This window comes from Parus major, chromosome 1, assembly GCF_001522545.3.
Source record: "Parus major isolate Abel chromosome 1, Parus_major1.1, whole genome shotgun sequence".
Lineage (NCBI taxonomy): Eukaryota > Metazoa > Chordata > Aves > Passeriformes > Paridae > Parus > Parus major.
Window position 1 is genome coordinate 85,921,734 of NC_031768.1, and position 21,742 is coordinate 85,943,475.

Sequence of the window (21,742 nt, forward strand, 5' to 3'; positions counted from 1 at the left end):
ACACCCGTGTGTCTGTGCGTGTATAAATGCCTCCCGGTGCGCGGTGTTTTTCGGAGCGGCGCGGTCCGGGGGCTGAGGCGGGCTCTGCGGCCGCCCCGCCCCGCGCTCCCGCCATTCCCGGCGCGCCTGCGCCCCGCCGCCCGGCCGGGATGCGCTCCGTCAGCTACGTGCAGTGCGTGGCGCTGGACTTCGCCGGCAGCCTCTTCCCGCACGCCATCTGCCTGGGGGACGCCGACAACGACACGGTCCGAGCCCGGGGTGGGGCGGAGGGGGTCGCGGGCCCGGCTGGCGGTGCCCGCGGAGCCGCCTCGGAGCCGGGGCCTGAACGGGGCTGGGGGGAAGCACCGAGCGGCTGGTGCGGGCCCAAGGCAGTGCCGGGAGGAGCCGCGGCGCTTCCAGCCCTGGGGACACACACGGGGCTTGGCGGGCGCCTGAGCGGTGTGAGGGCCGCAGGGCTTCGGTCACAACCCCCCAGGAGTTGCTCTGCAAAGGGAATGTTTGCTGGGCTGCAGCGGGTCTGGGCTTCCCTCGCCATTCCATGTGCCCTGAGTGGTCCAGAGCCAGAGGAGAGTTTAACTTCTGCTCGATAGACCTGTCACAGTGGTGTCACAGTAGTGGTGCTTTGCCGGGCACAGCAGATCACAAACAGGATAGAGCCGAGTCTCGGCATCTCCTGACCCGTGGGATTGGATGGATGGATCTGCATTGGGAGTATTGCTGTCAGCCCCTGAAATGGTTGATCTTGATTTGTGTGTAACTAGGAAGAGGTTAGCTTAACCAACTACATGTCAACTGTTTCTTCTCCTCAACAGTCAAGATTTTTTACAGCCTTATCCTGGAAAGTGTCATGGGTAGCACTGCAGTAGATCATTAAAGTGATTTCCCCATTTTTTTTTGTAGGGTAAGGTGTGCAGGGAGTTATGACATGCATGCCATTTAAATACACAGAAGCATGATGCAGGAGATGGGATAATGGGAGTAGTCACATCAGCATGGGTCGTTAGTGATTTTTAGAAATCTTCTTTAAAGAAATAGTCACCATTCTGAAATCCCCTTACCCCTTCAGCAGTGAGATTGAACATCCTGTGTAAATCTGTTGTAAGTGTTCTTGCACTCTTCTGGATGGTTATATTTTTGCATTGGCATCATCTTCCTTAGGTGATTCAAGTGAATCTAGATTGAAGGATGGAAGATGGAGTAGTGATGATTGTTTTAGCATCCAAGCAGGATGTTAAAAGTCAGTGTCACAACTCTGAAACAATGAGTGGAGAAGCAGTAGGTAATAGGATGTTGCTTTAAGGAGCCATTCTCCATCTCTTTTATCTGCAAGAATAAAATTAGGGCTTTTATATTTTCCCAGACTTCCCATTTTGATTCAAGATTGTCTAACTCATTTTGTTTTGCTGCTTCTTCCCACAGAGTGAATTTTAGATATGAATTCTGAAATTTTTGCTGTTAAAGGAACGCTGTTAATGTAATTGTGGATTTCTTCCTACTAACTCAATTTTCTTGTACAGCTGAATGAACTCGTTGTGGGAGACACCAATGGAAAGCTCTATGTTTACAAGAACGATGATAGCAAGCCCTGGGCTGTGCGATCTTGCCAAGGAATGGTCAGTTCTTGACAAAATTTCTAAATGGTTGGGCCTTTATGTGCATGTGCAGCCAGCTATCCTTGTCCTTTGCCTAGGAATATGTTGGCTGGAGAGGAATGGCAGCCATAACTCATTCTGATGTCCTTCATGTCTTTTCTGTGTCTGGTATTTTTCATGTCTTTCAAGACCCCGCTTTTGCCTACAGCCCCATGGGCTGGAAGTGATGAGCAAATAAATGGATAAACATGGAAACTGGGCTTCTGTCCCACCTTTACCCTGCTCTGTGGGTTTTGCCCCAGGGCTCTGGCAAGTTGTGTTTCTGTCCCTTGACTCTACTCTCGAAAGGCTGCTAGGAGTTCAAGAGATTCTTTATGGGGGAAGAGGGGGTAGGGCAAAGGCTTATCCCAGGGTGCTGGGCTGGGTTACCTTTTCTCATGGATGGCCTTGTTTTGTTTTGCAGCTCACGTGTGTCCGTGTGGGAGATGTGTGCAATAAAGGAAAGGTGAGAGGAGCCACGTTCCCAGCTGTCTCTAGGGCATGTGGGAGGTGTTCAGATTAGGGTCATGTCACGTGCTGAGTGTGGAGTAGGACAGAAGTGCTCTCTCTCTAGGATCTGCCTTTGCTTATAGAGTTTTAGCATTACTGTTTTTAAACTGTTCCTCTGCTTATATGTAACTGGTGTTTTTCTGTGAGCCTTATGTGGGCTTTAGAGAGCAAGGAAATCCATCCTGTCTTCAGAGAGCACTTCTGATTTCCATGTGCCCTTGTGAGACTTTGGTGGTTTGAGGATTGCTCCTTTTGCTCAGTGGCTTTTGCCTTTCTTGGGCTGCTGTGGGCTGTGGTCCTTCTGCCACTTGGCTGTGTGCATTTAAGGTCATCTAAACAAGACTGAGACATGGAATAGTCTGGACTCCCAAGCAAATTCCACTGGGTCTACTATGACTCCTTTTGTTGGATTGCTGTTTCTGGGGGTTAAGCCAGGACCAGTGAGTCCAAAGGTCCCAGTTAAAGCACTCTGCCCAAAATATTGTAGCTGTGTTTCTACTAAGGGGGAGCAAAACTGACGTGGGCATTGAGAAAGCCACACATTGTTTGAGGATTGCACACATATCAGCTTGATACTGTGGTCTGGCAAAGATGAACAAGAAGTTTGTATCCTGCCAGTAGCAGAGAAGTTTGTGTGCTGGCCAAAAACCTCCTGTTTCTTCTGTAGCAGTCATTGATCTTGATCGATCTACCCTTGTGTCCTCTTTTGCCCTGCTGTGGGACAGCTTCTGCGCTTCCTAAAAGAGGAAAAATCAGGTTTTTCTCTTCCCTCACAGAATTTTGTGGTGGCGGTGAGTGCAGAAGGCTGGTTTCATCTTTTCGACCTGACTTCCCTGAATTCCAAACACCCAGATGCTTCAGGCCACCATGAGTTGGCAGGGGCAGAAGAGCAGAAGCCAGTGTTCAAGCAGCACATTCCTGCCAACACCAAGGTCATGCTCATCAATGACATTGGTGAGCCACAGAGCTGGTGGGGGAATGCAGGGTGAAGGAGTTTGTGTGTGAGGCAGTGTGGAGAGAAGGTGGGGGGGACTTGCAGAAGGAAATTACTGTCTTGCTGAAACAGACACTCCAACAAACCACAGACAAGTCGTGGAAGGGAGAAACAAGAACTTGAGGAATTTTTCTGAAGTGCAAGCTTTCATTACATGGTTGGGGTCTTCAGGGATGCTAACTATCAAAACCAGCAGAGTGTTTTCTGTGTGCTTGGGCTCTTAGGGCTTGAGAGAGTCCATCTGTTTTTCTCTCTTCCCTGCAGATGGAGATGGGAAGTGTGAGTTGGTTGTGGGTTACACTGACAGGGTGGTCCGTGCCTTTCGCTGGGAGGACTCGTCAGAGAATTCAGATCATGTCTCTGGGCAGTTGATCCTGTTGAAGAAATGGCTTCTAGAAGGTCAGGTAAGGAAAAAGGATGTTTGGAACAGTACTTGTCAGTCCTCAAGAGGTGGCTTTTTCAAGAGCAGAAGCACAGAATCTATCCTATGAACAAAACAACTGTCATGTCAATGGCTTGGGAGGAGATTTGCCCAGTAATTTTTCTGTACAGCTGGTAAGTTGGTCTGAGAAGCAGTTGCTCTTGGCTGATGGGAGAGCATTAGTGGGAAGTATTAGTGTTGTTTTAAAGTGGCTTTTGGTATGGAACCAACCATTTACTGAACTTGGACATTTTGGTTCCAGCTGTTCAGCTGCTGCTCAGCTCTATCAGGTGATTTGCCATATTCAAATTTAGTTGCAGGGAGCACTGTAAACCTTTTGGAGCTTTTGACTCTATCCCTGTTTCTCTTCTGCCACTGTAGGTGGACAGCCTGTCTGTGAACCCAGGCCCTGATGGCTCACCAGAGCTGATGGTGTCACAGCCAGGCTGTGGCTATGCCATCCTGCTGTGCACCTGGGACACGGAGCAGCGGGATGCAGCCGCGGGAAGGGATGGATCTGCCCCAAGCAGGTGAGGGTGTTTCTGCAGGGGCACACGAGCACATGCCACTGTGGATGCCTGTTACAAGGGGGTGCCACCACATCACTGTTGTGAAGCAGGAGATGCTGTCGCTGTCCTTTCTTCAGTGACCTGCTATGCTGCTGGCACCTCATCACTTAAGCCCGCCTGCACCCAAGCTTCAGTAAACACTCTTCATGTCTCTGTCACGAAGATGAATACTGCTGCTTTGCTTCTATCCCACTCTATTCTTGAATTGGGCAAGGAGAGTGGCAAGACCAGCTCCCTGAGGGTTCCTCACTACTGGGAGCTAAGGTAGGGAAATGGATGACCTAGGTTTCCAGAGAAAAGTCATCACAACTGCAGGGTAGCAGTTGTGAGACTGGGCCAAACCAAAGACATCTGAAGCCCAGGATAAAACCGGGCTCATTCACTTGTTTTCTGCAGGTGAAGCAATTAGAAGTTTCCCTGATGAGTCCCCTGGAAGCCAGTGCTGTAAACCACAACCACAGCAACCAGGATTAGCAGTGAGATGCTTGTTAGTGTGTTAGTGCTGGAAGGACCATGGTGGGGAATTTGGGTGCTTCTGTGGTGTTCTGTCAGACTTCAAGGCAGACACAAACAACTGCAGCAGGAGGGGAGCTAGGCAAGTCTCCTTGATGTCTTAGAGAACTCAGTGGAATGGTATCCTGTTAGCCAGAAGCCAGGTCCACATGTGGTCTCTCACCAACCTGTTCAGTCTGGGCAGATATTTTTTGTGAGAGAAAAGCAGCCAGGCTTATGTAACAGTAATGATGAAAATTGTCCTTTTTTTCCTTTATTGGAATACAGGCCTTACTGATTTTGTTTGGAGCTCTTTTTAATTTTTTTTTTTTTTATGCATTAAATCATTCTGGGTTTGTGTTTTTAAAAATCAGTGCATTTCTTTAATACCTGGAGTGGCATGCATTTTCTTCCATTACCATTAAAGGGCTCAACCTGTTCACAAACTGTCTGGATTTCTAGAGCTTTGGAATACACTGCTCCTGAAATTGTTCTGAGACAGTCCCAGGCATGGTTCTTTAACTTTTCCCTGTTGTCTTTCTCTTTTCCCTAGTGAGGCCCCTGTTCGAGATGTGATTCTACACCAGACATCTGGACGGATTCACAACAAGAACGTCTCCACTCATCTGATTGGTAGCATTGCCAGAGGTGAGAGATCAGCAGCTTGGGGTCTCCAGCCCTGCAGTTGCCCCTGATGGTTTTTCAGTATATCAGTCCAGAATGAAATCAGATATCCTGTGCTAGAAAAATAACTCTGAGAGGCAGCTGCAAGAACACAGGGATCTCAGCTTCCCTTAGCCAGCTCCCAAAGAAAGACAGTTGGATATTTGCATGTGAGCTTTTTATAGCCTTTGTCCTTCCCTAGGTAGTCCTTATCCTTCATTCAGCACAAGAGTTTTTCTGCAGCCTCTGCTGACCTGCATTTAGTCCATTTGAACAGCTGCCATGCTGTGCTCCTACAGATGTCCTTGATCCTTGCTTCTGCATGGCTGTATCTTATGCCTCCTTTTTATGCCCTAGGTGCATCTCTTCCTTCCCACAGCCTCATCTTTTTTCTTGCTTTTCAGCATTTGAATCTCAATTCCTGGTGGCTCTGGCCTGCTCCGTCTCCTGTGCAGCCCCAACCTCTCCAGAGCTGCTTCCATATTTCATCTCTATCATTGTCCTCTGTCTTCTTCCACTGTGTTGTGTTCAAGTCCTTAATCTAAAGTTTGCACAGCTGCCAGCTTCTCTGAGCCCTGACACACTGCTCTTGTGTCCAGACTTTTCTTGCACACTGCCACTGCTTCCCTCCTGTAAGTCCTTGTGCTCTGACCTGGGCCTGGTGCACCAGCTGAACCCTCCTTTGGTGCCTCTGGAGAATAAACTTTCATTCCCCTTTGGAGTGTGTGGGCATAATAGAAGGCAGGAAACTTCCAGCAGAGATCACTTTTTCTTGTATTTGCTCTGCCCAAGTATTGCCTCCTGCAGTGCTGTCCAAGAATGATTCAGGCTGTCCAGTGTAATTAGAGGTTGTGAACAAGAGCAATCCACTGAACTCCACCCTCTTCCTGTTCCTCAGAGGACCTTTCCTGCCCAGTTCCTAAGCTTATCATGTTTTCAGCATCTCTGATGCTGCTGTGAGCAACATGGTCAACAGAGCATGAAATCAATTATTTCACTGCATATGAAGCCTTGTATCTGTTGAGAGATGTCTGTGAAATATGAAGGCATACAGAATAAGGGATAAAGAGCAGGCTGTAAAAAAGCCCATTGAGGCTGTACTGTCAGTAAAGGAACAGCTGAAGAGTGCCATGCTGACCACTTTCCAAAGGGCACACAGCAGATCTCTTGGATCAGAGCCTGTCTGGGTGCATCTCACTGGGGCTGGGGCAGTTAAGCACCCAACCAGCTGGGTTTAGCTTTAGGTTGCTCTGCAGGAATGGGGTTTTTTTGCAGCCTGGCAGTGTTCAGGGGGCTGTAGCTTGGAGCTGTCTATGGGCACTGGAGGTAGACTGGTGTTGTTAACCTACTTGGGGAAACTGCCTGCTTGCTTGCAGCTCTGCTGGCTTGCTCCTGGCTGCCAGGTTTCCTCAGGCAGCCAGTGCCTCTCCTATATTGTCACTGAAAGGATTACATGCAGCTTTAGTTGAATACAGCTCCAGTCTTCTCTCTGAGAGTGTCATATTTTTAAAACTTGACCTTGCACGTCTTTTCTTTTTTTAATAGCTAGGTAGAGTTTACTGAAGGGCTGAAGCAGCAGGGTTCAGGTGTTCAGGGGACTCTCCTCTTCAGATTGAATTAGTGACATTTATCAGTGCTCTCCTGCACACAGCTGGGAGGGGAGGAGGCAGCATGGATCAGCTTGGTTTGGATCTTTTTGTTGTTTTCAGGAGAGGGAGAGGACGATGTTTAAAAAATGTCATAAGCTCCAGTAATTTTCTTTTGCATTTACAGGCTCCAGTGAGAACAGTGGCTCTGGTCTCTTTGCCCTCTGTACTTTGGATGGTAAGTCCTGCCACTGTCCTGGAAGATAACCTGTGGGGCAGCCAAGGCCTGTCACTAATTCAGAGCAGGGAACTAGGGGCTCAGTGCTTTTGATTTTTAAAAGAAATGGAAGCTGGGCTTCAGATACTTTTCAAGGGTCAGGCAAGAAAATTTGATTCAAAGACTCCTGCTGACACATTTTATATGGAAGCACAGATAGCACTGTGAGGATAGATGCTTGTTTATGTTCCACCCTCTCAGTGCCCCCTGCCCAGTACAGCCGCAGTATATCTGGATAATGGGAGCGTGGTAGGTGGGGTCAAGTGTCCAGTATGGATTTAGCAGCCAAGACTATGCCTGTGCTGTTAGCAACTAACTCTCAGCAACCCTGAGTGTTGAAGGAGCAGGGCCTAGTGTTAGCAAGCATCTTGCTCTCTTTTATTGTTTTCAAGACAGTTGTTTTCTTTTTTCTTCAGGAACACTGAAACTGATGGAGGGAGCAGACAAGCTGCTCTGGTCTGTTCAGGTTGATCACCAGCTCTTTGCTCTGGAAAAGCTGGATGTTACTGTGAGTATCTGAGTAAGGCTGGGAGAGATGAAGACAAAAACTCAGCATGGCTTTGTGTATATGAATATAGAAAAGGCAGAAGGAGTATGGCTCAGCTGGAAAAGGCTGGGATTATCTCAGGATGACACAGAATGTTCTGCCTGTAGCAGTACATTCTGCACTGAGGTCAGTCTGCCCAGCTGCAAGAGAATGAGCTGTGTCTGCCCGTTAGACCCAGCATCCATTTATCCATTTATAAACTTTTGTCCCCCAGCTGTTCTTCAGTCTCACTGCAAAGCTGAATGGTTTTGCTCACTGCTAATACCCTGATTGTCTAAAAGCTCTTTCAGTACGTAGGGATTGCCATATAGAAGAGAGATGAGCTCCAATGTGAAATACCTGGATGAGATGTCCAGAAGTGGCATCTAGACATTAGTGTTGTGTCTCTGAACCAGCAAGAAAGATTCTTGGCTGTCCCTGGGAGTAGGTGACATCTGTGTAATGTGCAGTCCTCCCTTTCCTGCAGGGCAATGGGCATGAGGAGGTGATTGCTTGTGCGTGGGATGGTCAGACGTACATCATCGACCACAACCGGACTGTGGCCAGATTCCAAGCAGACGAGAATGTCAGTGCCTTCTGTGCAGGTGGGAAGCCTGACTACAAAGCCAGCCATCACAGCATTTTCCCCTTAAAGCTACTATTCCCATCTAGGAGACCCAGATCCTCTGTCTGCCTGAATAATTTCCCTGTGTGCATATTGCAGAAGGCCCAGCTAGTCTTTCCCCTTGGTGGCATCTGGGAAAAGTAAGGGTGAGAGAAAGTGATACCGAGGCTTGTCTGTGATGGCTTGGGTTTTTTTTTTTGTCCTTTTTGGAGGTACTACAGTTGTTTCTTGTCCTCCACACTGCTTTTTTAATTTGGAGACTTTTAATTTGTTCTTAAGTGGAGATAGCCCATGGAACCAGCCTGAGTTTTGGCTCTGCAGGTCTTCCCTCAGACCTGCAAGAAACAGCTTGCAAATCCTTAAGCTTCAAGCTGTTCAGAGATAGCTTCTTGGATTGTCTCAAAGGGGCTTTATCTATCCAGGCTCATACCTCTGCCCAGGTGGTTGCTGTTTTCTGCTAACAGCTTTGGTACCTCTTCATGAAATGTGAATTATTTGCTTTCTCTTTCCTTTTGGGAGTAATCAGATCTCCACACTTCTGCTTTCTGCAGGCCTGTATGCATGCAAAGAGGGGAGCAACAGTCCCTGCCTTGTTTATGTCAGCTTCAGCCAGAAGATCTACATCTACTGGGATGTGCAGCTGGAGAGAATGGAGTCCACCAACCTGTTGAAAATCCTGGATTCTGATCCAGAGTTTGGAAGTCTGCTGCAGCAGCTGGGTATAGGTGAGTGCAGAAAGAGCAGAGGATGTACAGAACAAAAGAGAGAAAGGGCTGCTGGCAGATGATGTGCTGGGAACTAGAGTATTTCTTGAGGAAGAGGCTTTCACACTGCCTTATGAGAATGCCTAACAACTGGTTTTCTGTCTTTTCCTTAGATAGAAACGATGTTTCTGCTGTCAAAAACCTGATTCACAAAACACTCTATTTTCCTGAAAAATACCATCTCAGCAGCCCCTCGCAGGATCCTGCTGGAACAGATTCTTCTGCCCACTGCAGTGGCGTCCAGGATCCCTCATAACAAGAAAGCTGACATCTTTAATGCCAGCACAAGCTCTTCTGCAGCTGAATTTGGGCATCTGATGAGGATGACTATTCTTTCCCTGTCTTGTCAAAACTTCCAAACAGGAAAGGGTCTACAAACTGTGAAGGGTTGTTTTTGGCTATAGGCTTGCCTGTATGTCATGGTTTGGTCTGCCTTTAGCTGAGGCAGCTACAAGAACAGAAAGGGCCAAGGATCCTGCACATAGGCCTTCTGTTGCCGGTTTCCATATTCCTCACTAAGTGAAGTGCTCCACTGGTTACTGTGAAGGAGCCATGAGGTCACAGATGGAGAGAACAACTGAGCCAGGTCTCCATTTTGACCTATTCTTACAAGTACTTGAGTGAATACTTCTGAGTTCTTAGCAGGGTCACAGTGCAGGAATTGGAGATGGAAAAACTGATTTAGGGTGCAGGCACAGGCCTTTTCTTCCACTTAGGTGTATTTAAAGTAGAGCTATGCATTGTTTGTCTTTGCTTTGCTGCTGCTCTTCTACCGAGCAGTTTCTCACAAATCACCTGTTCTGAGTAGCTGGAGATATGCACAACTTGCACTAATAAGGTGTGGAAAGATAGCAGCTCCAGCAAACCCAGCTCTTGTCAAGAGTCATTGCTTGTCTCCATCTTCTTGTGCAGGGTGATCCCAAAGAAGGTTGTGACTTAACAAAGCAGCTGTGAAGTGATCAGTGAGACCAGTCTGACTTAACTGTGGATCTGTGGTGCTATGAGAGCTTGGCCTTCCCACAATAAACTCTTGCCTCTTCTTGTGGAGAGTGTCGTGCTTTGAGTTCTGCATAGCTGAAGGAGGTGGGCTGGAAGTGATGTTCCACTGGCTGGTACGAGGAGTCTGGTAAAGGAGAGTTCATTTGCAAAAGCCTGGCATGAACCTTTCCACATGCTGTTGTTATTGTGCTTTTCCCTCTCTTAGCTTGTCCCTTTTCTAACTCAGCTTGTTATGAAAGGCACAGCAGACTTACCTGCTGGCTGGTATCGATTATCCCCTTTCACTTGTGTGATGTTTTATTGGATATTTGTGATGGATGGAGCTGTCCCTTTGCCCTTACAGCATCTTGAGTCACAGCAAATACAATTCAATGATCTGGATCAAGTGGCAGCATTTAAAGATCCTGCAGGCAGTTGAAAACCTGCTGTGCTTTACTCTGCAAAATATCCAAGGTCAGCCCTAACTGGGAGGAAATGCTTTGTGTAGAGAAAAGGAGTGTCTTGCCCTTGGGTCAAAGTGACTGTTGTTGAAGCAGCCCTGTGTGGTAGAAGGGCAGGATCTTTACATAATAAACCTTAGCTGTTCTTTGCAGTCTCCCTCTGTAGATTTATATAAGCTTTCCAGAGGACAGTGCTGTCCTCTGTGTTTGGTAGCAGTGGAAGTTGGAGCATGGAGCAGTGAAATGGTGTGACCTGCTCTGTACCTGCTGGCTTGCTTCTCAGGCCACTGTATCTTCTTACTCTCTAACTGCAGTAGAAATTTTTCTCCATCTTAATGGCCTTGCTGAGAAGCATTTTTAAATGTTCCCCTGTCATATTAAGTGCTTGTGTAAAACTGGACCCTTCAGGCAAGACCTTTCAAGTAATAATAGAGCTTATTTGCTGTGGTGTTGAGAGCAGCAAGGTTTGAATCTGTGAGCTGTGGAGAGCTGATACCACAGAGACTATCTACTCATGGGCTAAAGCAAGGAGTTTGTCTTGAAACTTGTCAGACCTAGACTGTAACCTCAACAAATTGTCAGCTCTTGTGACATTGAGTTGTGCAGCCACCCAAACCAATAGGAATCCTCACCATTGCTTCTGACAAATGGGGCCTGGCAGGGGAACAGGATGGCCTACACTCCTAACAGAACAACTCAGTGCTGTCTGTCCATGCCAAATATAAACCTTTATTAGCAACACCAAATATAAACCTTTATTAGCAACACAAGCGCAAGGGGTGTACAAATGGGTGCATATGGCGGGAACTGTTTTGTACAAAACAAACTTTGCTGTACAGATTGAATGATTTCCAAGAAAGGAAGGTCAAACTGGTCTACTGTTGGACTATTAATTTTTGAGAAAGAATGGGAAAGGGTTACTGAGGGAGAGATGACATTTTTCTAAGAACCATCTTTAAAAGAAAATGGGGTAAAAGTATTGCAAATGTTGGGCAGGGCCATTTGTGCACCCCAACCCTCTTTTGCTGGCCTGAGGATAACATTGCTGTGTGCTGTGCAAGCCCAGGCAATGCACACTATGAAAAGCAGAGGTGAGAAAATACAGACACTACAAAAACATCTGTTTCCCAAAACTTTTCAGCTCTTAAAAACCATTGGAGAGGAAAAATACTGACATTCGAGGGCTTCCCCTGACAGTTTTATATTGTGTGCAGCACATAATGACTTGCAGATGCATTTTGCTCCTGTGCCCCTTGTGCACAAGAGAAAATGAAAAGTGTCTACAGAAGAATTAACTGAAACATCTGTACCATTCCTTGGCCAAAAGATGGTTTTCCTTATTTTTTCCTGCCTTGAGCTCCAAGTGCCAAATACTTCCAGAAGTTTGTTATTCAGTCTACTTCCACTGGCAACAGTTTTTCTGTGAAGTGTCCATCTTCTCAGGAAAGGAGCCACTTAAGGCTCTGTTTCTGGAGTGATGAAGTTACATTATACTTTCTTTGTAACTAATTGTCTGTTTGTCCTTGCCAGCTAATAGAAGCCGCAGAGTTTGACTTAGAAGTGGTTCCTTCCCACACAGCAGAAAATGTTGTTTGCTGTATCCTACTCTATCAGATTGGCATAACCTGCTGGTGCTGGGAAACTTTTCAACAGGGCAGCATTTGCAGGACACCTTTGTATGTCCCAGTGCCAGCACACAGCAAGTGAGGAGTCTGACAGTATTCTCAGGCACTGGGGGTATTTGCAGATAAATGATTCATGGCTTTGGTTCTGATGCTCAATTTACTAGCAAAAAAATAAAAGGAGACGGTTGCCTTATTTTCCTGAGACATAATAAACCTGCTCTCCATCCCTGCCCTTATTTTTATGAACTTTCTGCTATAATTTAGTTATTCCTATAACTCTTCGGGTGTATCCTGGCATGTGCCAGTGGAGTCTCTTGAGAGGAGGATTGAATGCAAACATCACAGGTATTAGGCTCAATGGTCTTCAATGCCATAGCTCGCCTGCTGTAAGTGAAAGAAGGAGCAAGCCTCTGGGAATATGGATGGCTGCAGCTCCCATTCTGTTGAAAACCAAGTGACCCCAAGCTCCTGGAAGTGGTCCTGATTATGGCTTTGGCAGAGTGCATGTTCTCAGGAAGGACAGAAGTCCTTCTCCGCATCCCTGGGTGTATTGTGCACTGTTCCAGAGATTTGCTATGGCAGGTGTTTCTCTGCAGACTTTTCCACAACTGCTGCCCCTACTCTATTAGAAAACAGCCCTGATAGGCACTGGCCACCAGGGTGGTTCAAAAATATTATCCCTAAATTAATAATCCGTTTTTTTATATGGGACAGGCCTCATAATGAGGAAGCCAGGATTGGACACATACAGGATGTGCCTATGTCCTTCTCTGAGCTGGCAGTTTGTACTGAACTTCTGCTTTCTGTATGAAAGTATTAGGATTTTCTGATCTTCAGTGAAAAAGACCTTTAGATTATTCCTGTGTTCCCTTTATCCCCCAAAAGCAATAGAGATGACTGGATTTGGGAGTAGGGAAGTGTATCTTTATAATAAGCTTTTCCGAGAGAAACTACAATGAAGACAGCCTTCAGCCTTGCCAGCCCACTCAAAAACTCCTTACTGTGCTCCCCAGTTTTGGAAGACTTAAAAATTACTATGTAGGTAGATGGGAGTTGAGTTTGCTTCTTTGAAATGTTGTAAGTCCTATTATACCATCACGTTTTAAAGCCAAGACTTGTTTCTTTCACAGTGGAGGCTGTGCTTCAGATGTAATGGCACAAAAATGCTTTGGAGAAAGAAAAATGTCTTTGGGCTAGACTTCAGAATACACATGTCAAGTGCAGTAACAGTGTGTCATTTTATGCCAAGTAACTTGGGGAGATGAAAAGCCACCAGGAGCTGTGCTGGTGAGGAAAGCAGGTACTGACCCTGTAGGATTAGACTGATGCAGTGAATGGGTTGAAGTGAGGTGTCTGCCATGGCATCATGACCTGCAGTTCCCATTTAGTCGTATAAATGGGTTTTTTTCTGGAAGCTCTGCCTGCAGCAAAGCTTGATGGGGAGGTTCCAAGATAACTGTTGGCAACAGATTCCTCGATGTCTGGATGAAAGAGACTCCTACTGAGTTGATCTGTGTGACATGGACAGGAAGAAGGTGAAGAGCATGTCTTCTGCCCTAGAGCTGATTTCAGAGTTGAGAAAAGAACTCACACTAATTTAGTGCTTTCTTGGAAACATCCTCTCTGTGACTGAGAATTTGTACATGCAGTTGTTTACAACAAAGAGAAAAGGCTGGCAAGATTGTGGCACAATGTGCAAGTGTATTAGCAACCAGGGTACAAGGCAAGTGTTAAAAGGATTCTCTAAAAAGGAAAGAATTCCTTTTTGAAGGAAATTTGTCACCAGTGTGAGTGGAAGGAAAGGAGGATAGGAAGGAGTCATTAAGCAGAGAAGAGAGGAGTAGGGCTAGAGATTTTTACCTACTGCAGCACATTAATTCACAGAGGAGCCCAAACTGTTAGTGGTTTAGGATATGAGGCATGTGAACCACAGAAAGGCTTCAGAAAGTCTGGAGGAAGTTCTGAATGTGAGCAAAAGCAGTTATTCCAAGACAGACATGTAGAAACAGCACCTGGTGAATTCCAGCAGCAGCTAGTGTGCAGGTACCTGCCGGGCTGCAAGTGACAGGCAATAGTCAAAACAGAATTGTCAACTCAAAGTTGTGGCAGTTTTCTGTAGGATCCCATCCAACACTTTTTAAATCATTAGAAAGATTCCTGTTGGCTTCAATCTGAAAGCTGCTACTCACCTACACCCTTGCCCTAGCCAGGGCCCAGCTGCAAAACTGACACTGGGCACTGCTTCTAGAAGGAAGTGGCCAGAACTTAGAGCTGTTGGTGGCCCTCCCCTTCCCATGCACTTGTGGGCACCAGCAAAGCCCAGCAAAAGTTGTCAGACACTCTGGAAGACAGCAGAGACCTGCCTGGGCGTCAGCAAAGCCCAACAAAAGCCCTGTGGTGCTCCACAGAGAAGCAGGGCCCCATATGGGCCTTGCAAAGCCTGGCAAAAGCCCTGGGATGCTCTGATAGGTAGCAGGGCCCCTCGCAGGGCAAAGCAAAACTCAGCAAAAGCACTCTAGAGGGAAGCAGGGCCCCTTGTGTGTGTGACAAAAGCCATCAGATAGGGTTAGATGGTTGTGGTTAGGTGTAGGGTTAAGGATAATTTTAGAGTTGGGGTGAGGTTTTGTTATATGGTTTGGGGTTTAGAGACAGGAGTTAGGTTTAGACCTTGGAGTTTAGGCTTAGGGGCTGGGGTTAGCTTAATGGTTAGAGTTTAGGGTTGGGGATTATGGTTAGGTTTTGGGATTAGGGTTTATAAATTAATGTCTTCAGGTTTTTATTTTGGGTTTCAAGTCAGACGGTAGATGTTTGGGTTACAGTGTTAAATTTAGGGGGTTATGTTTAATGTTAACTTTTATAGTTAGAGGGTGGTGATTTGATTTAGGTGCCAGCATTACATTTTAGAGTTTGTTTTAAGGGTTAAATTTAGGATTAGGATTTAGTGCCTTACATTTTAGATTTAGGATCATTGTTAGGGTTTATTGTTTGGGTTAGGGCTAAAATCAGCTTTTAGGTTGTGGTTTAGAGGGGTTTTTTAATGGATTGTAGAAGTTAATAAGATTTGTGGTATCTATATGTATAGATTATTTGCCCTTGTTCTACATGCTGTTTTTAGAGGGCAAAGAGAGTTGGAAACTGAGTGAGTTGATGCATATAGAAACAGGTGTTCTGTCTATCACAAGCAGGATTTTGTCAGCAGAATTGGCCCAGACATAGCCCACATAGACTGCAGCTAGAACACAGGATGGTTTAGTACAAGTGTGAGCTGCCTAGACCCCTGGGTTTGAGAAGCCAGTCAGGCATGCAAGTGATACAAATCCAGGAGGAATTACTGCTACTTTGGAAGACAGGCTCATTGAGTAGGCATGCTTTCCTGACTAAATGAGAGAACCGTTGGTGCCACTCGAGAGATTCATGGAAAGCAGTTCCTGCAGCCAGAAATAGTCAGATGCACAAGTAGAAGAGTGGCAGAGAAGTCAAGGAATGTATCAGAAGCTGCAAGATGTGATGACTAACGGTAAAAGTCTGATGCTCCTTGTAGGAGCAGCAGATGCCAGTCACACCAACTATCACTGGTATGTGAATCCCAAATCATATCAGCCAAGCTTTACTCTGATGTCCTTAGCATGTGTTAAACTACAGTGTACAGCTGTAGAGAAAAGAACTAACCAAAAAAAAAAAAGCAGAAACGCATGCACACATTTTTTGAGAAGCACAACAAGGACAATGAACATTTTGATAAGAGAGTCAGTGGTGTTTAAGCTAGGAAAACAGGCAAAATGGGGTTGTCATAGAATTTTAAGGGTGGATAAAGGTACATTTTGCAGTTTGGATAGTGAATCAGTAGCCATGAGGCATGGAAGAAGCCCTGATCTAGTGCATTTTTCCTAGAACTAGTTAAGAATTCATTATGTATTTTTAATACAGCTATACTTGAATATAGAAATTAAAAAAAAAAAAGAAATTAAATAAACCCAATTGTTAAGTGACTTAATAATCACCTTTAACATTTGAGATGAGTTAACAGTTCTCTAACCTGAGCTGATACTACAAGTTCTCATTTTGTGCAAGAGAAGCAAAGTTGATGGGCCAGGACTCAAGGCTGATGATGTGTCTGTGTTTAACCACTGGATTTCAAGTTGAAAGAAAGGAGCTGACAGAGCAGAAGACTTGGTACTGTAATTAATGGCAGCATTTAAACTGAGTGATCTCCAATTAAGCAGTGGAAAGAACAGGGATGCAGCTCTAGCAGCTGGAGTGCAGAGTGGAGTGGCCTGGCCAGAAGAACGGGGTGTGCAAGTCTGGCTACAGGGTATATCACCAAGAGATGGTAAGCATTGCCATTCATATAATATAGCCTAGTGCCCAGGAATGTAATGGCAAAGCCCAAGCCCCTGTCAGTGCTTTAGGCATCTATACTCAACATTTCTGCAAAGGTTTCTTAGAACTGAGAACTCTAAAACTGTTTTTGCCACAAAGTTTTCCCAAGAAAATACTTCTGTTCTGCTCTGAGCCAGCAAAAAGCAGCAAAATCCAGCTTCCCAGAGTACAGGCAAAGGGAGCAGAGCCCTTCCAACAAAGAAACAGGACTGGTGTACGCTGGCATTGAGGCAACAATAAGGGAAACGTTCGTGGTAATCTTTGAAAGTCTTTGGAGAAAAAGCCATTCTCCTGTCAATAGAACAACTGGAGATTGTTCACAGAGAGTCTCTTGTGAACAGAGTGTATTGTAAAGTCATTAAGGGATAACAAAAATTTATTACAGAACCAGAAATTGGAGTGACTAGGGCCAAATAGCAGAACAAGAACAAAATGTTCACTCGGCACATCAGGACAAGAGGGTCCACTGAAAGGAGGGATATCTCAAGTTGAGGCACTCCCAGTGACAGCTTCCAGCACCCGCTTGCCTTTTTCTCACTCCCCATTGAATGCCTCAGCCTAGAACTCAGCAAGGTTAGGGGCATGGGAGCCTCACCCTCATCTCTCTCTCGTGGCAGCAAGTCTCCAGATATGGGAAATGCAGCCGGTCACTGACCAGGCTCTTCAGAGGCATGTAGAAAAGGCAGCTCCTGACTCAGTGCTTTAAATCTCAGGACGCCTTCCTCCAAGTCGATGCAACACTAAAGAAGGAGAGAGACAGTTATTTGCTGGACATTTCAGATAGTAAACCTCATGATGTCTATCACTGAGGAGAACCCGTAATACCTCCCTGGGTTTGTAGAGACCTTAACAGCTTTCCTTCCCTGTCCCATATGCTACCTCCTTGCTCCAGTTCCCCATAATGGGATTAATCTCCAAACTCTTCACAGGGCCATTTCCTTCTCTTCTTCCTATGACCCTCTCTGAGTTGATGTCCTCACGTCACTCAGCCATTCAACCCATTGTTTTTCCTGTTTTATGAGCCTGACATGTGACCACAAATGAGTGACAGGCATGAGCCAGCTTGCTGCAGCCATATCCTGAGCCACCCAGGAGCCAGGCTCGCAGAGCACTGACCCTGAGCTAAGCTGACAAAAGGAGAGGACTCTTTCCACTCATGGCCAGCAAGTGTTGGACACTGAATGTGATCATACAGCTTCATTTGGCTTAAAGCTAGGGCAGAGCTTGTTCTCATCTGCCTTCAAATTGCAACATGGGTCTAACTCGTGCCTTGTCTCCAGTTTCCTCTTGCTGCTTGCAATTTGTGTGGTCAGGAATACAGAGAAGGGGAGATGTGATAGTATCCTACTGAGTGTTTTCTTTTTTAAAGTCTTTAAGAAGGACTGGAAAAGAATCAGTGACTCAGAGCATACTGCACCCAGTCAGGCAGCTGTGCAACAAACCTTGCCATGAGAGACCTGGGATTTTTTACTATAAAGTAATTCTGATGCTGCAACAGCCAAATCTTGGGGAGCTTCCTGAAAGGACCTCTGCAATATGAAAGAGCTGTTCCTTACCTGAAGAGACAACAGAGTCTGGAGGCCAATGCAAAACTCCAGCATTTCGTCATCTGAGAAGAGAGAAGAGACTGATCAGGCTTTAGATTATGTAATAATGCCTCATTAAAGACAGTGTGTTTCTCCTGTAAGAGGATATGGAATTCAAGAACATCTGATTCATTAATTTTTATGGCTATCATGTCTTCAGTATAAAGCAGATAAAAAAATGACAAGGAAAAGGACGAGTTAAACACACCAGCATTAACAAGCAGATGGTAACAGTGACAATAATAAATCAGCACTCTTCTGCCACTCACTGCTGAGCCTTTAAAGGAGCTATTTAAGCACAGTCCTGAATATGGTCAAAACGAACTTTGCAGCTGATAAGAGAAGGAAATGATGTTTATCATGACTACTGTGAGGTAAATTTGAGGGAGTTTGTGTGATTGTTTGAAACTTAGTATGAGATATCAGAAGGGGCTTGTGAGATCCCATAAAACTTACTATGGGCTGTGTAAGGGAAGGACAAAAGGCAGAAGGCAAGAAGCAGGGTGAATCAGGGGAGAACAAGTATGGGAATATGGAGAGGAGAGGGTCACATGCAGCAGGCTATTGGTTCAGTTGTTGACCAAATCCTGCACCTAATGGCTGCAATCTATGTGATCTTATTAAATAATTTTATTAAGGGATTTTTTCCATGTAACTTGTCTGTCCTACTCGTAACTGCTGCAAATCTTCAGTGTCAGAAAACAGAAAATGCCAGGGGTTAAAGCGGTAGCTAAGGAGGATTTCCCACATCCTGGAATCTGCAGGAATCAGCAGCCACTTGTAATGTCATTAACACTTCCCATGCTTGCTGGTGGCCTGCTTGCCCTGTAACCAGTGGGTGCAATTTATAATTTATTTATAACCACGTAAGTGAGAGCACTGTGTGCACAGGGAAATGTAAGGCACAGGTATAGCAATTCTGCTCCTTCCAGGCAGCCATTCCCACATTCCAACAAAATAGGTAGTAGATAGTAGCTATGGAGTAAATTCATTTGTGCTGGTAGTGGTACAGATTGCTCATGAAGGACAAGAACTTGCAGAGTGGAAAGCAGGAAAGAAGAGAAAGTTGGAGTGTGTAAGAGGAGGAAGCTCTTTCTAGATGACTTAGAAATGTGGGAAGAATGTAGGAAAGAGGGAGCAGAGGAGGCCTTGGAAGATGAACAGGGCTCATCGAAGATGGGGAAACAGATTAAAGCATGAAGGTAAAGCTGGAAGACTATTAGGGAGAAAGAACAAGGGGGAAAAAAAACGTTTTTTTCAGCATATGCACAGCTTGATGTAAATACAGAATGTGCAGCCTTTCTGCTGTTTTCTGGGCCTGCCTCAGTGCCTGCTGGGTTGCCCTTGTCTCCTATGGCTCCTTCCTTCAAAGGGTCCTGCTGCATGACTCTGAAGGAGACTCAGCACTCTGGACATTCCAGGTTCTTCCAGGGTGCTCCCTGCAGCAGAGGCAGAGGAGCACACAGAGAAGCACTCTAGGAAATAACCTGTACCCTCTGTTACTTTCTGTGATGACTTCCAGCCTGCCAGAGATACAAGTGCCCATTCCATAGGAGAACATAAGGCACCAGTGGATTAATCAAACCATCTTCAGAATTTTATGTAAGGTCCATTTTAGAATCAAAATGGGAATTTTTCACGTCCTTAGTTAAGACTGAAAAAGCATCTAATTTCTCCTCACTTTCAATGTCTTCTCTGTACTCTTCCTATGCCCTTTGCCTTTGGTTATATTGAGGGTATTCACTGTGTATGGTGATTTTGGCCTGCTGTGGAAGTGGCCACATCACCAACCTTCCACCATGTTCTGCTTTTTCCAAAGGTCCTTTAAATGCCCTTGGCAGGGCAAGAGGGACACAGGATAAACAAGGGAGAGGAGGGGCAGGCACTCTCACCTACAACCAGTGCTGAACACGGCACTGTCTCCTGGCCAAATTGCAATTCCATATGTTCTACTCTGCCAACAACACTGGGGATGGGAAGAGAGAGGTCTCCACAATCCATGGCAGACACTTCTTCCAGCCTGTGGGACACAAGAGGTGTTATTGCCTCAAGCAGGGAAAGAGGAGGAAAACCAAGATTTGTCACTGATGGCAGTTCTTCTAGGTCTCACTGGGAACAGGCCCACAAGAGGGGGAATCTCTTTCATACAGTATGTCTGGAGGCAGATTCAACAAGCAAAATCTCACCACCAGCCACCAGTTGGGCAGCTTTGCCTTTCAGTGCATACAGACAGAATTGCACAGCTCCACCTCAGAGTCTGGGGTCTGCACACAGCTTTGCCAGTGCTCTAATGCCTTTCCCTGTAGCCCACCCTCTGCATGTTCTCCTAAACATGTGCAACACATGCAAAACTGCCAGTAATTATCACTGGCTGGGAATCCAGAGTGCCTGTGTTCTTGCCATAATTTTTCCTGTAGCCATCCCTCCTTTTATACTGTGCAAAGACTTACCCCAGCTGGTTTAAACACTTCTTGGAGATGAGGTTTGGTAGACACCCAGTGTTAACAGTTGCTTTCAATACCTCACCTTGGCACTAGAAAAAAAAACAACAGATAATTACTGTGGGCTCAAAATCAGCATATTCACTCCTCCAACAGTGTGACTTGGACTTTCTGAGCAACATAGCCAAGATGTGGTGTTTTAGGCAGTAGTCAGAAGGCAGGAGGTTCATCCAAGACAATGGTGGTTTCCCCAGTGCTCTTCAAATCCCTCTCAAACATTTATTTTTTGAATTTTTATTCCTTCTTTCATATTTGTTTGCCCAAACACTTTTCCTAGTGACTTCAACTTAACAGTATTCCAGTCAAGAGATGCACAGTTAGAGAATTTGTTCATAAAACCCACATGGGCTTTGTTAGCAGAGCAGTAAGTAATATGTGAAAGTTTCTAAAGGAATACAAGCATATGCTAGTTTTCCTGGGTTTCATCTCCCCACTTCTTCCGGTGTTGCAGGGAACAATGTCCCAGAGCTAAACGTTTGTTCTTAGTAGAAAAGCTGCCAGAGGGAGAAGTCTGAAGGAGAAGCACCCAGAACAAACACACCTGAAATGAGCTTGAATTTAAGGCAGTTTCCAAGATAACTGGCAAATCCATGTGACTCCTGAATCCAAGACACAACCTAATCAAGAGATGACTATTTTGTGTAGGCCTTATTACATGTCCCTGTATAGCTTTTTAAGGATATAAGATGTCATATTACAATAGTCACAGCTGGTGTCATTTAGCAAAGGGGGAGACTGCGCCCTGCACCCAAGTAACCTGTGCATGATTTTACTGGAATAGTTCCCATTGCCTTGCTCATTTAATTTCTTTACCTCTTTGAACATGAAAGGGAAAATGAGATGTGGTTGCCATCTCTTTTCTGTCCCCTCTGCGGAGAGGTCCTTAATGGCAGGCCTGAGGTGATGGAGTAACAGCAGGTTACATTTATTGTAGGGGTCTGAAAACATAGGGTCATCAAGGACATTGATAGAAATTAGGTTCAGAAAAAAAGAAAAAAGGAGGAACAGGACTTAGTAAAGGAACTGGAAAAGATGGACTAACTTTCATCTACAAAATACATCTTTACCTATGGTGCCCAATCATACCTAATCTTGATGGCCTAGTTCTTCAAGGCTCTGTCTTACACCACCACCCAAAAGAAACCACCAACCC

The 21,742-nt window shown here is 45.6% G+C and overlaps 2 protein-coding genes across 2 annotated transcripts in view; one reads left to right on the forward strand and one right to left on the reverse strand.

Annotated features, from left to right (window-relative positions):
* The first annotated feature begins 120 nt into the window (after positions 1 to 120).
* ITFG2 (integrin alpha FG-GAP repeat containing 2) lies at positions 121 to 10,105 on the forward strand. The gene is made up of 12 exons (XM_015640616.2): positions 121 to 245; positions 1,518 to 1,613; positions 2,056 to 2,097; positions 2,918 to 3,095; positions 3,400 to 3,539; positions 3,938 to 4,086; positions 5,171 to 5,265; positions 7,054 to 7,104; positions 7,560 to 7,651; positions 8,157 to 8,274; positions 8,846 to 9,019; positions 9,172 to 10,105. The coding sequence occupies exons 1-12, from the start codon at positions 150 to 152 to the stop codon at positions 9,312 to 9,314; spliced, it is 1,374 nt and encodes a 457-aa protein (XP_015496102.1). The 5' UTR covers positions 121 to 149; the 3' UTR covers positions 9,315 to 10,105.
* Positions 10,106 to 11,206: 1,101 nt separating this feature from the next.
* The window catches only part of NRIP2 (nuclear receptor interacting protein 2), a 19,404-nt gene continuing 8,868 nt past the window's right edge, over positions 11,207 to 21,742 (reverse strand). Inside the window, exons 4-7 of the mRNA XM_033516737.1 lie at positions 20,539 to 20,621; positions 19,981 to 20,108; positions 18,059 to 18,111; positions 11,207 to 17,242 (exon numbers count right to left, since the gene is read on the reverse strand). Coding sequence (XP_033372628.1) covers positions 17,150 to 17,242; positions 18,059 to 18,111; positions 19,981 to 20,108; positions 20,539 to 20,621 — 357 coding nt within the window. The 3' untranslated portion in view covers positions 11,207 to 17,149. The remainder of the gene's footprint in view (positions 17,243 to 18,058; positions 18,112 to 19,980; positions 20,109 to 20,538; positions 20,622 to 21,742) is intronic.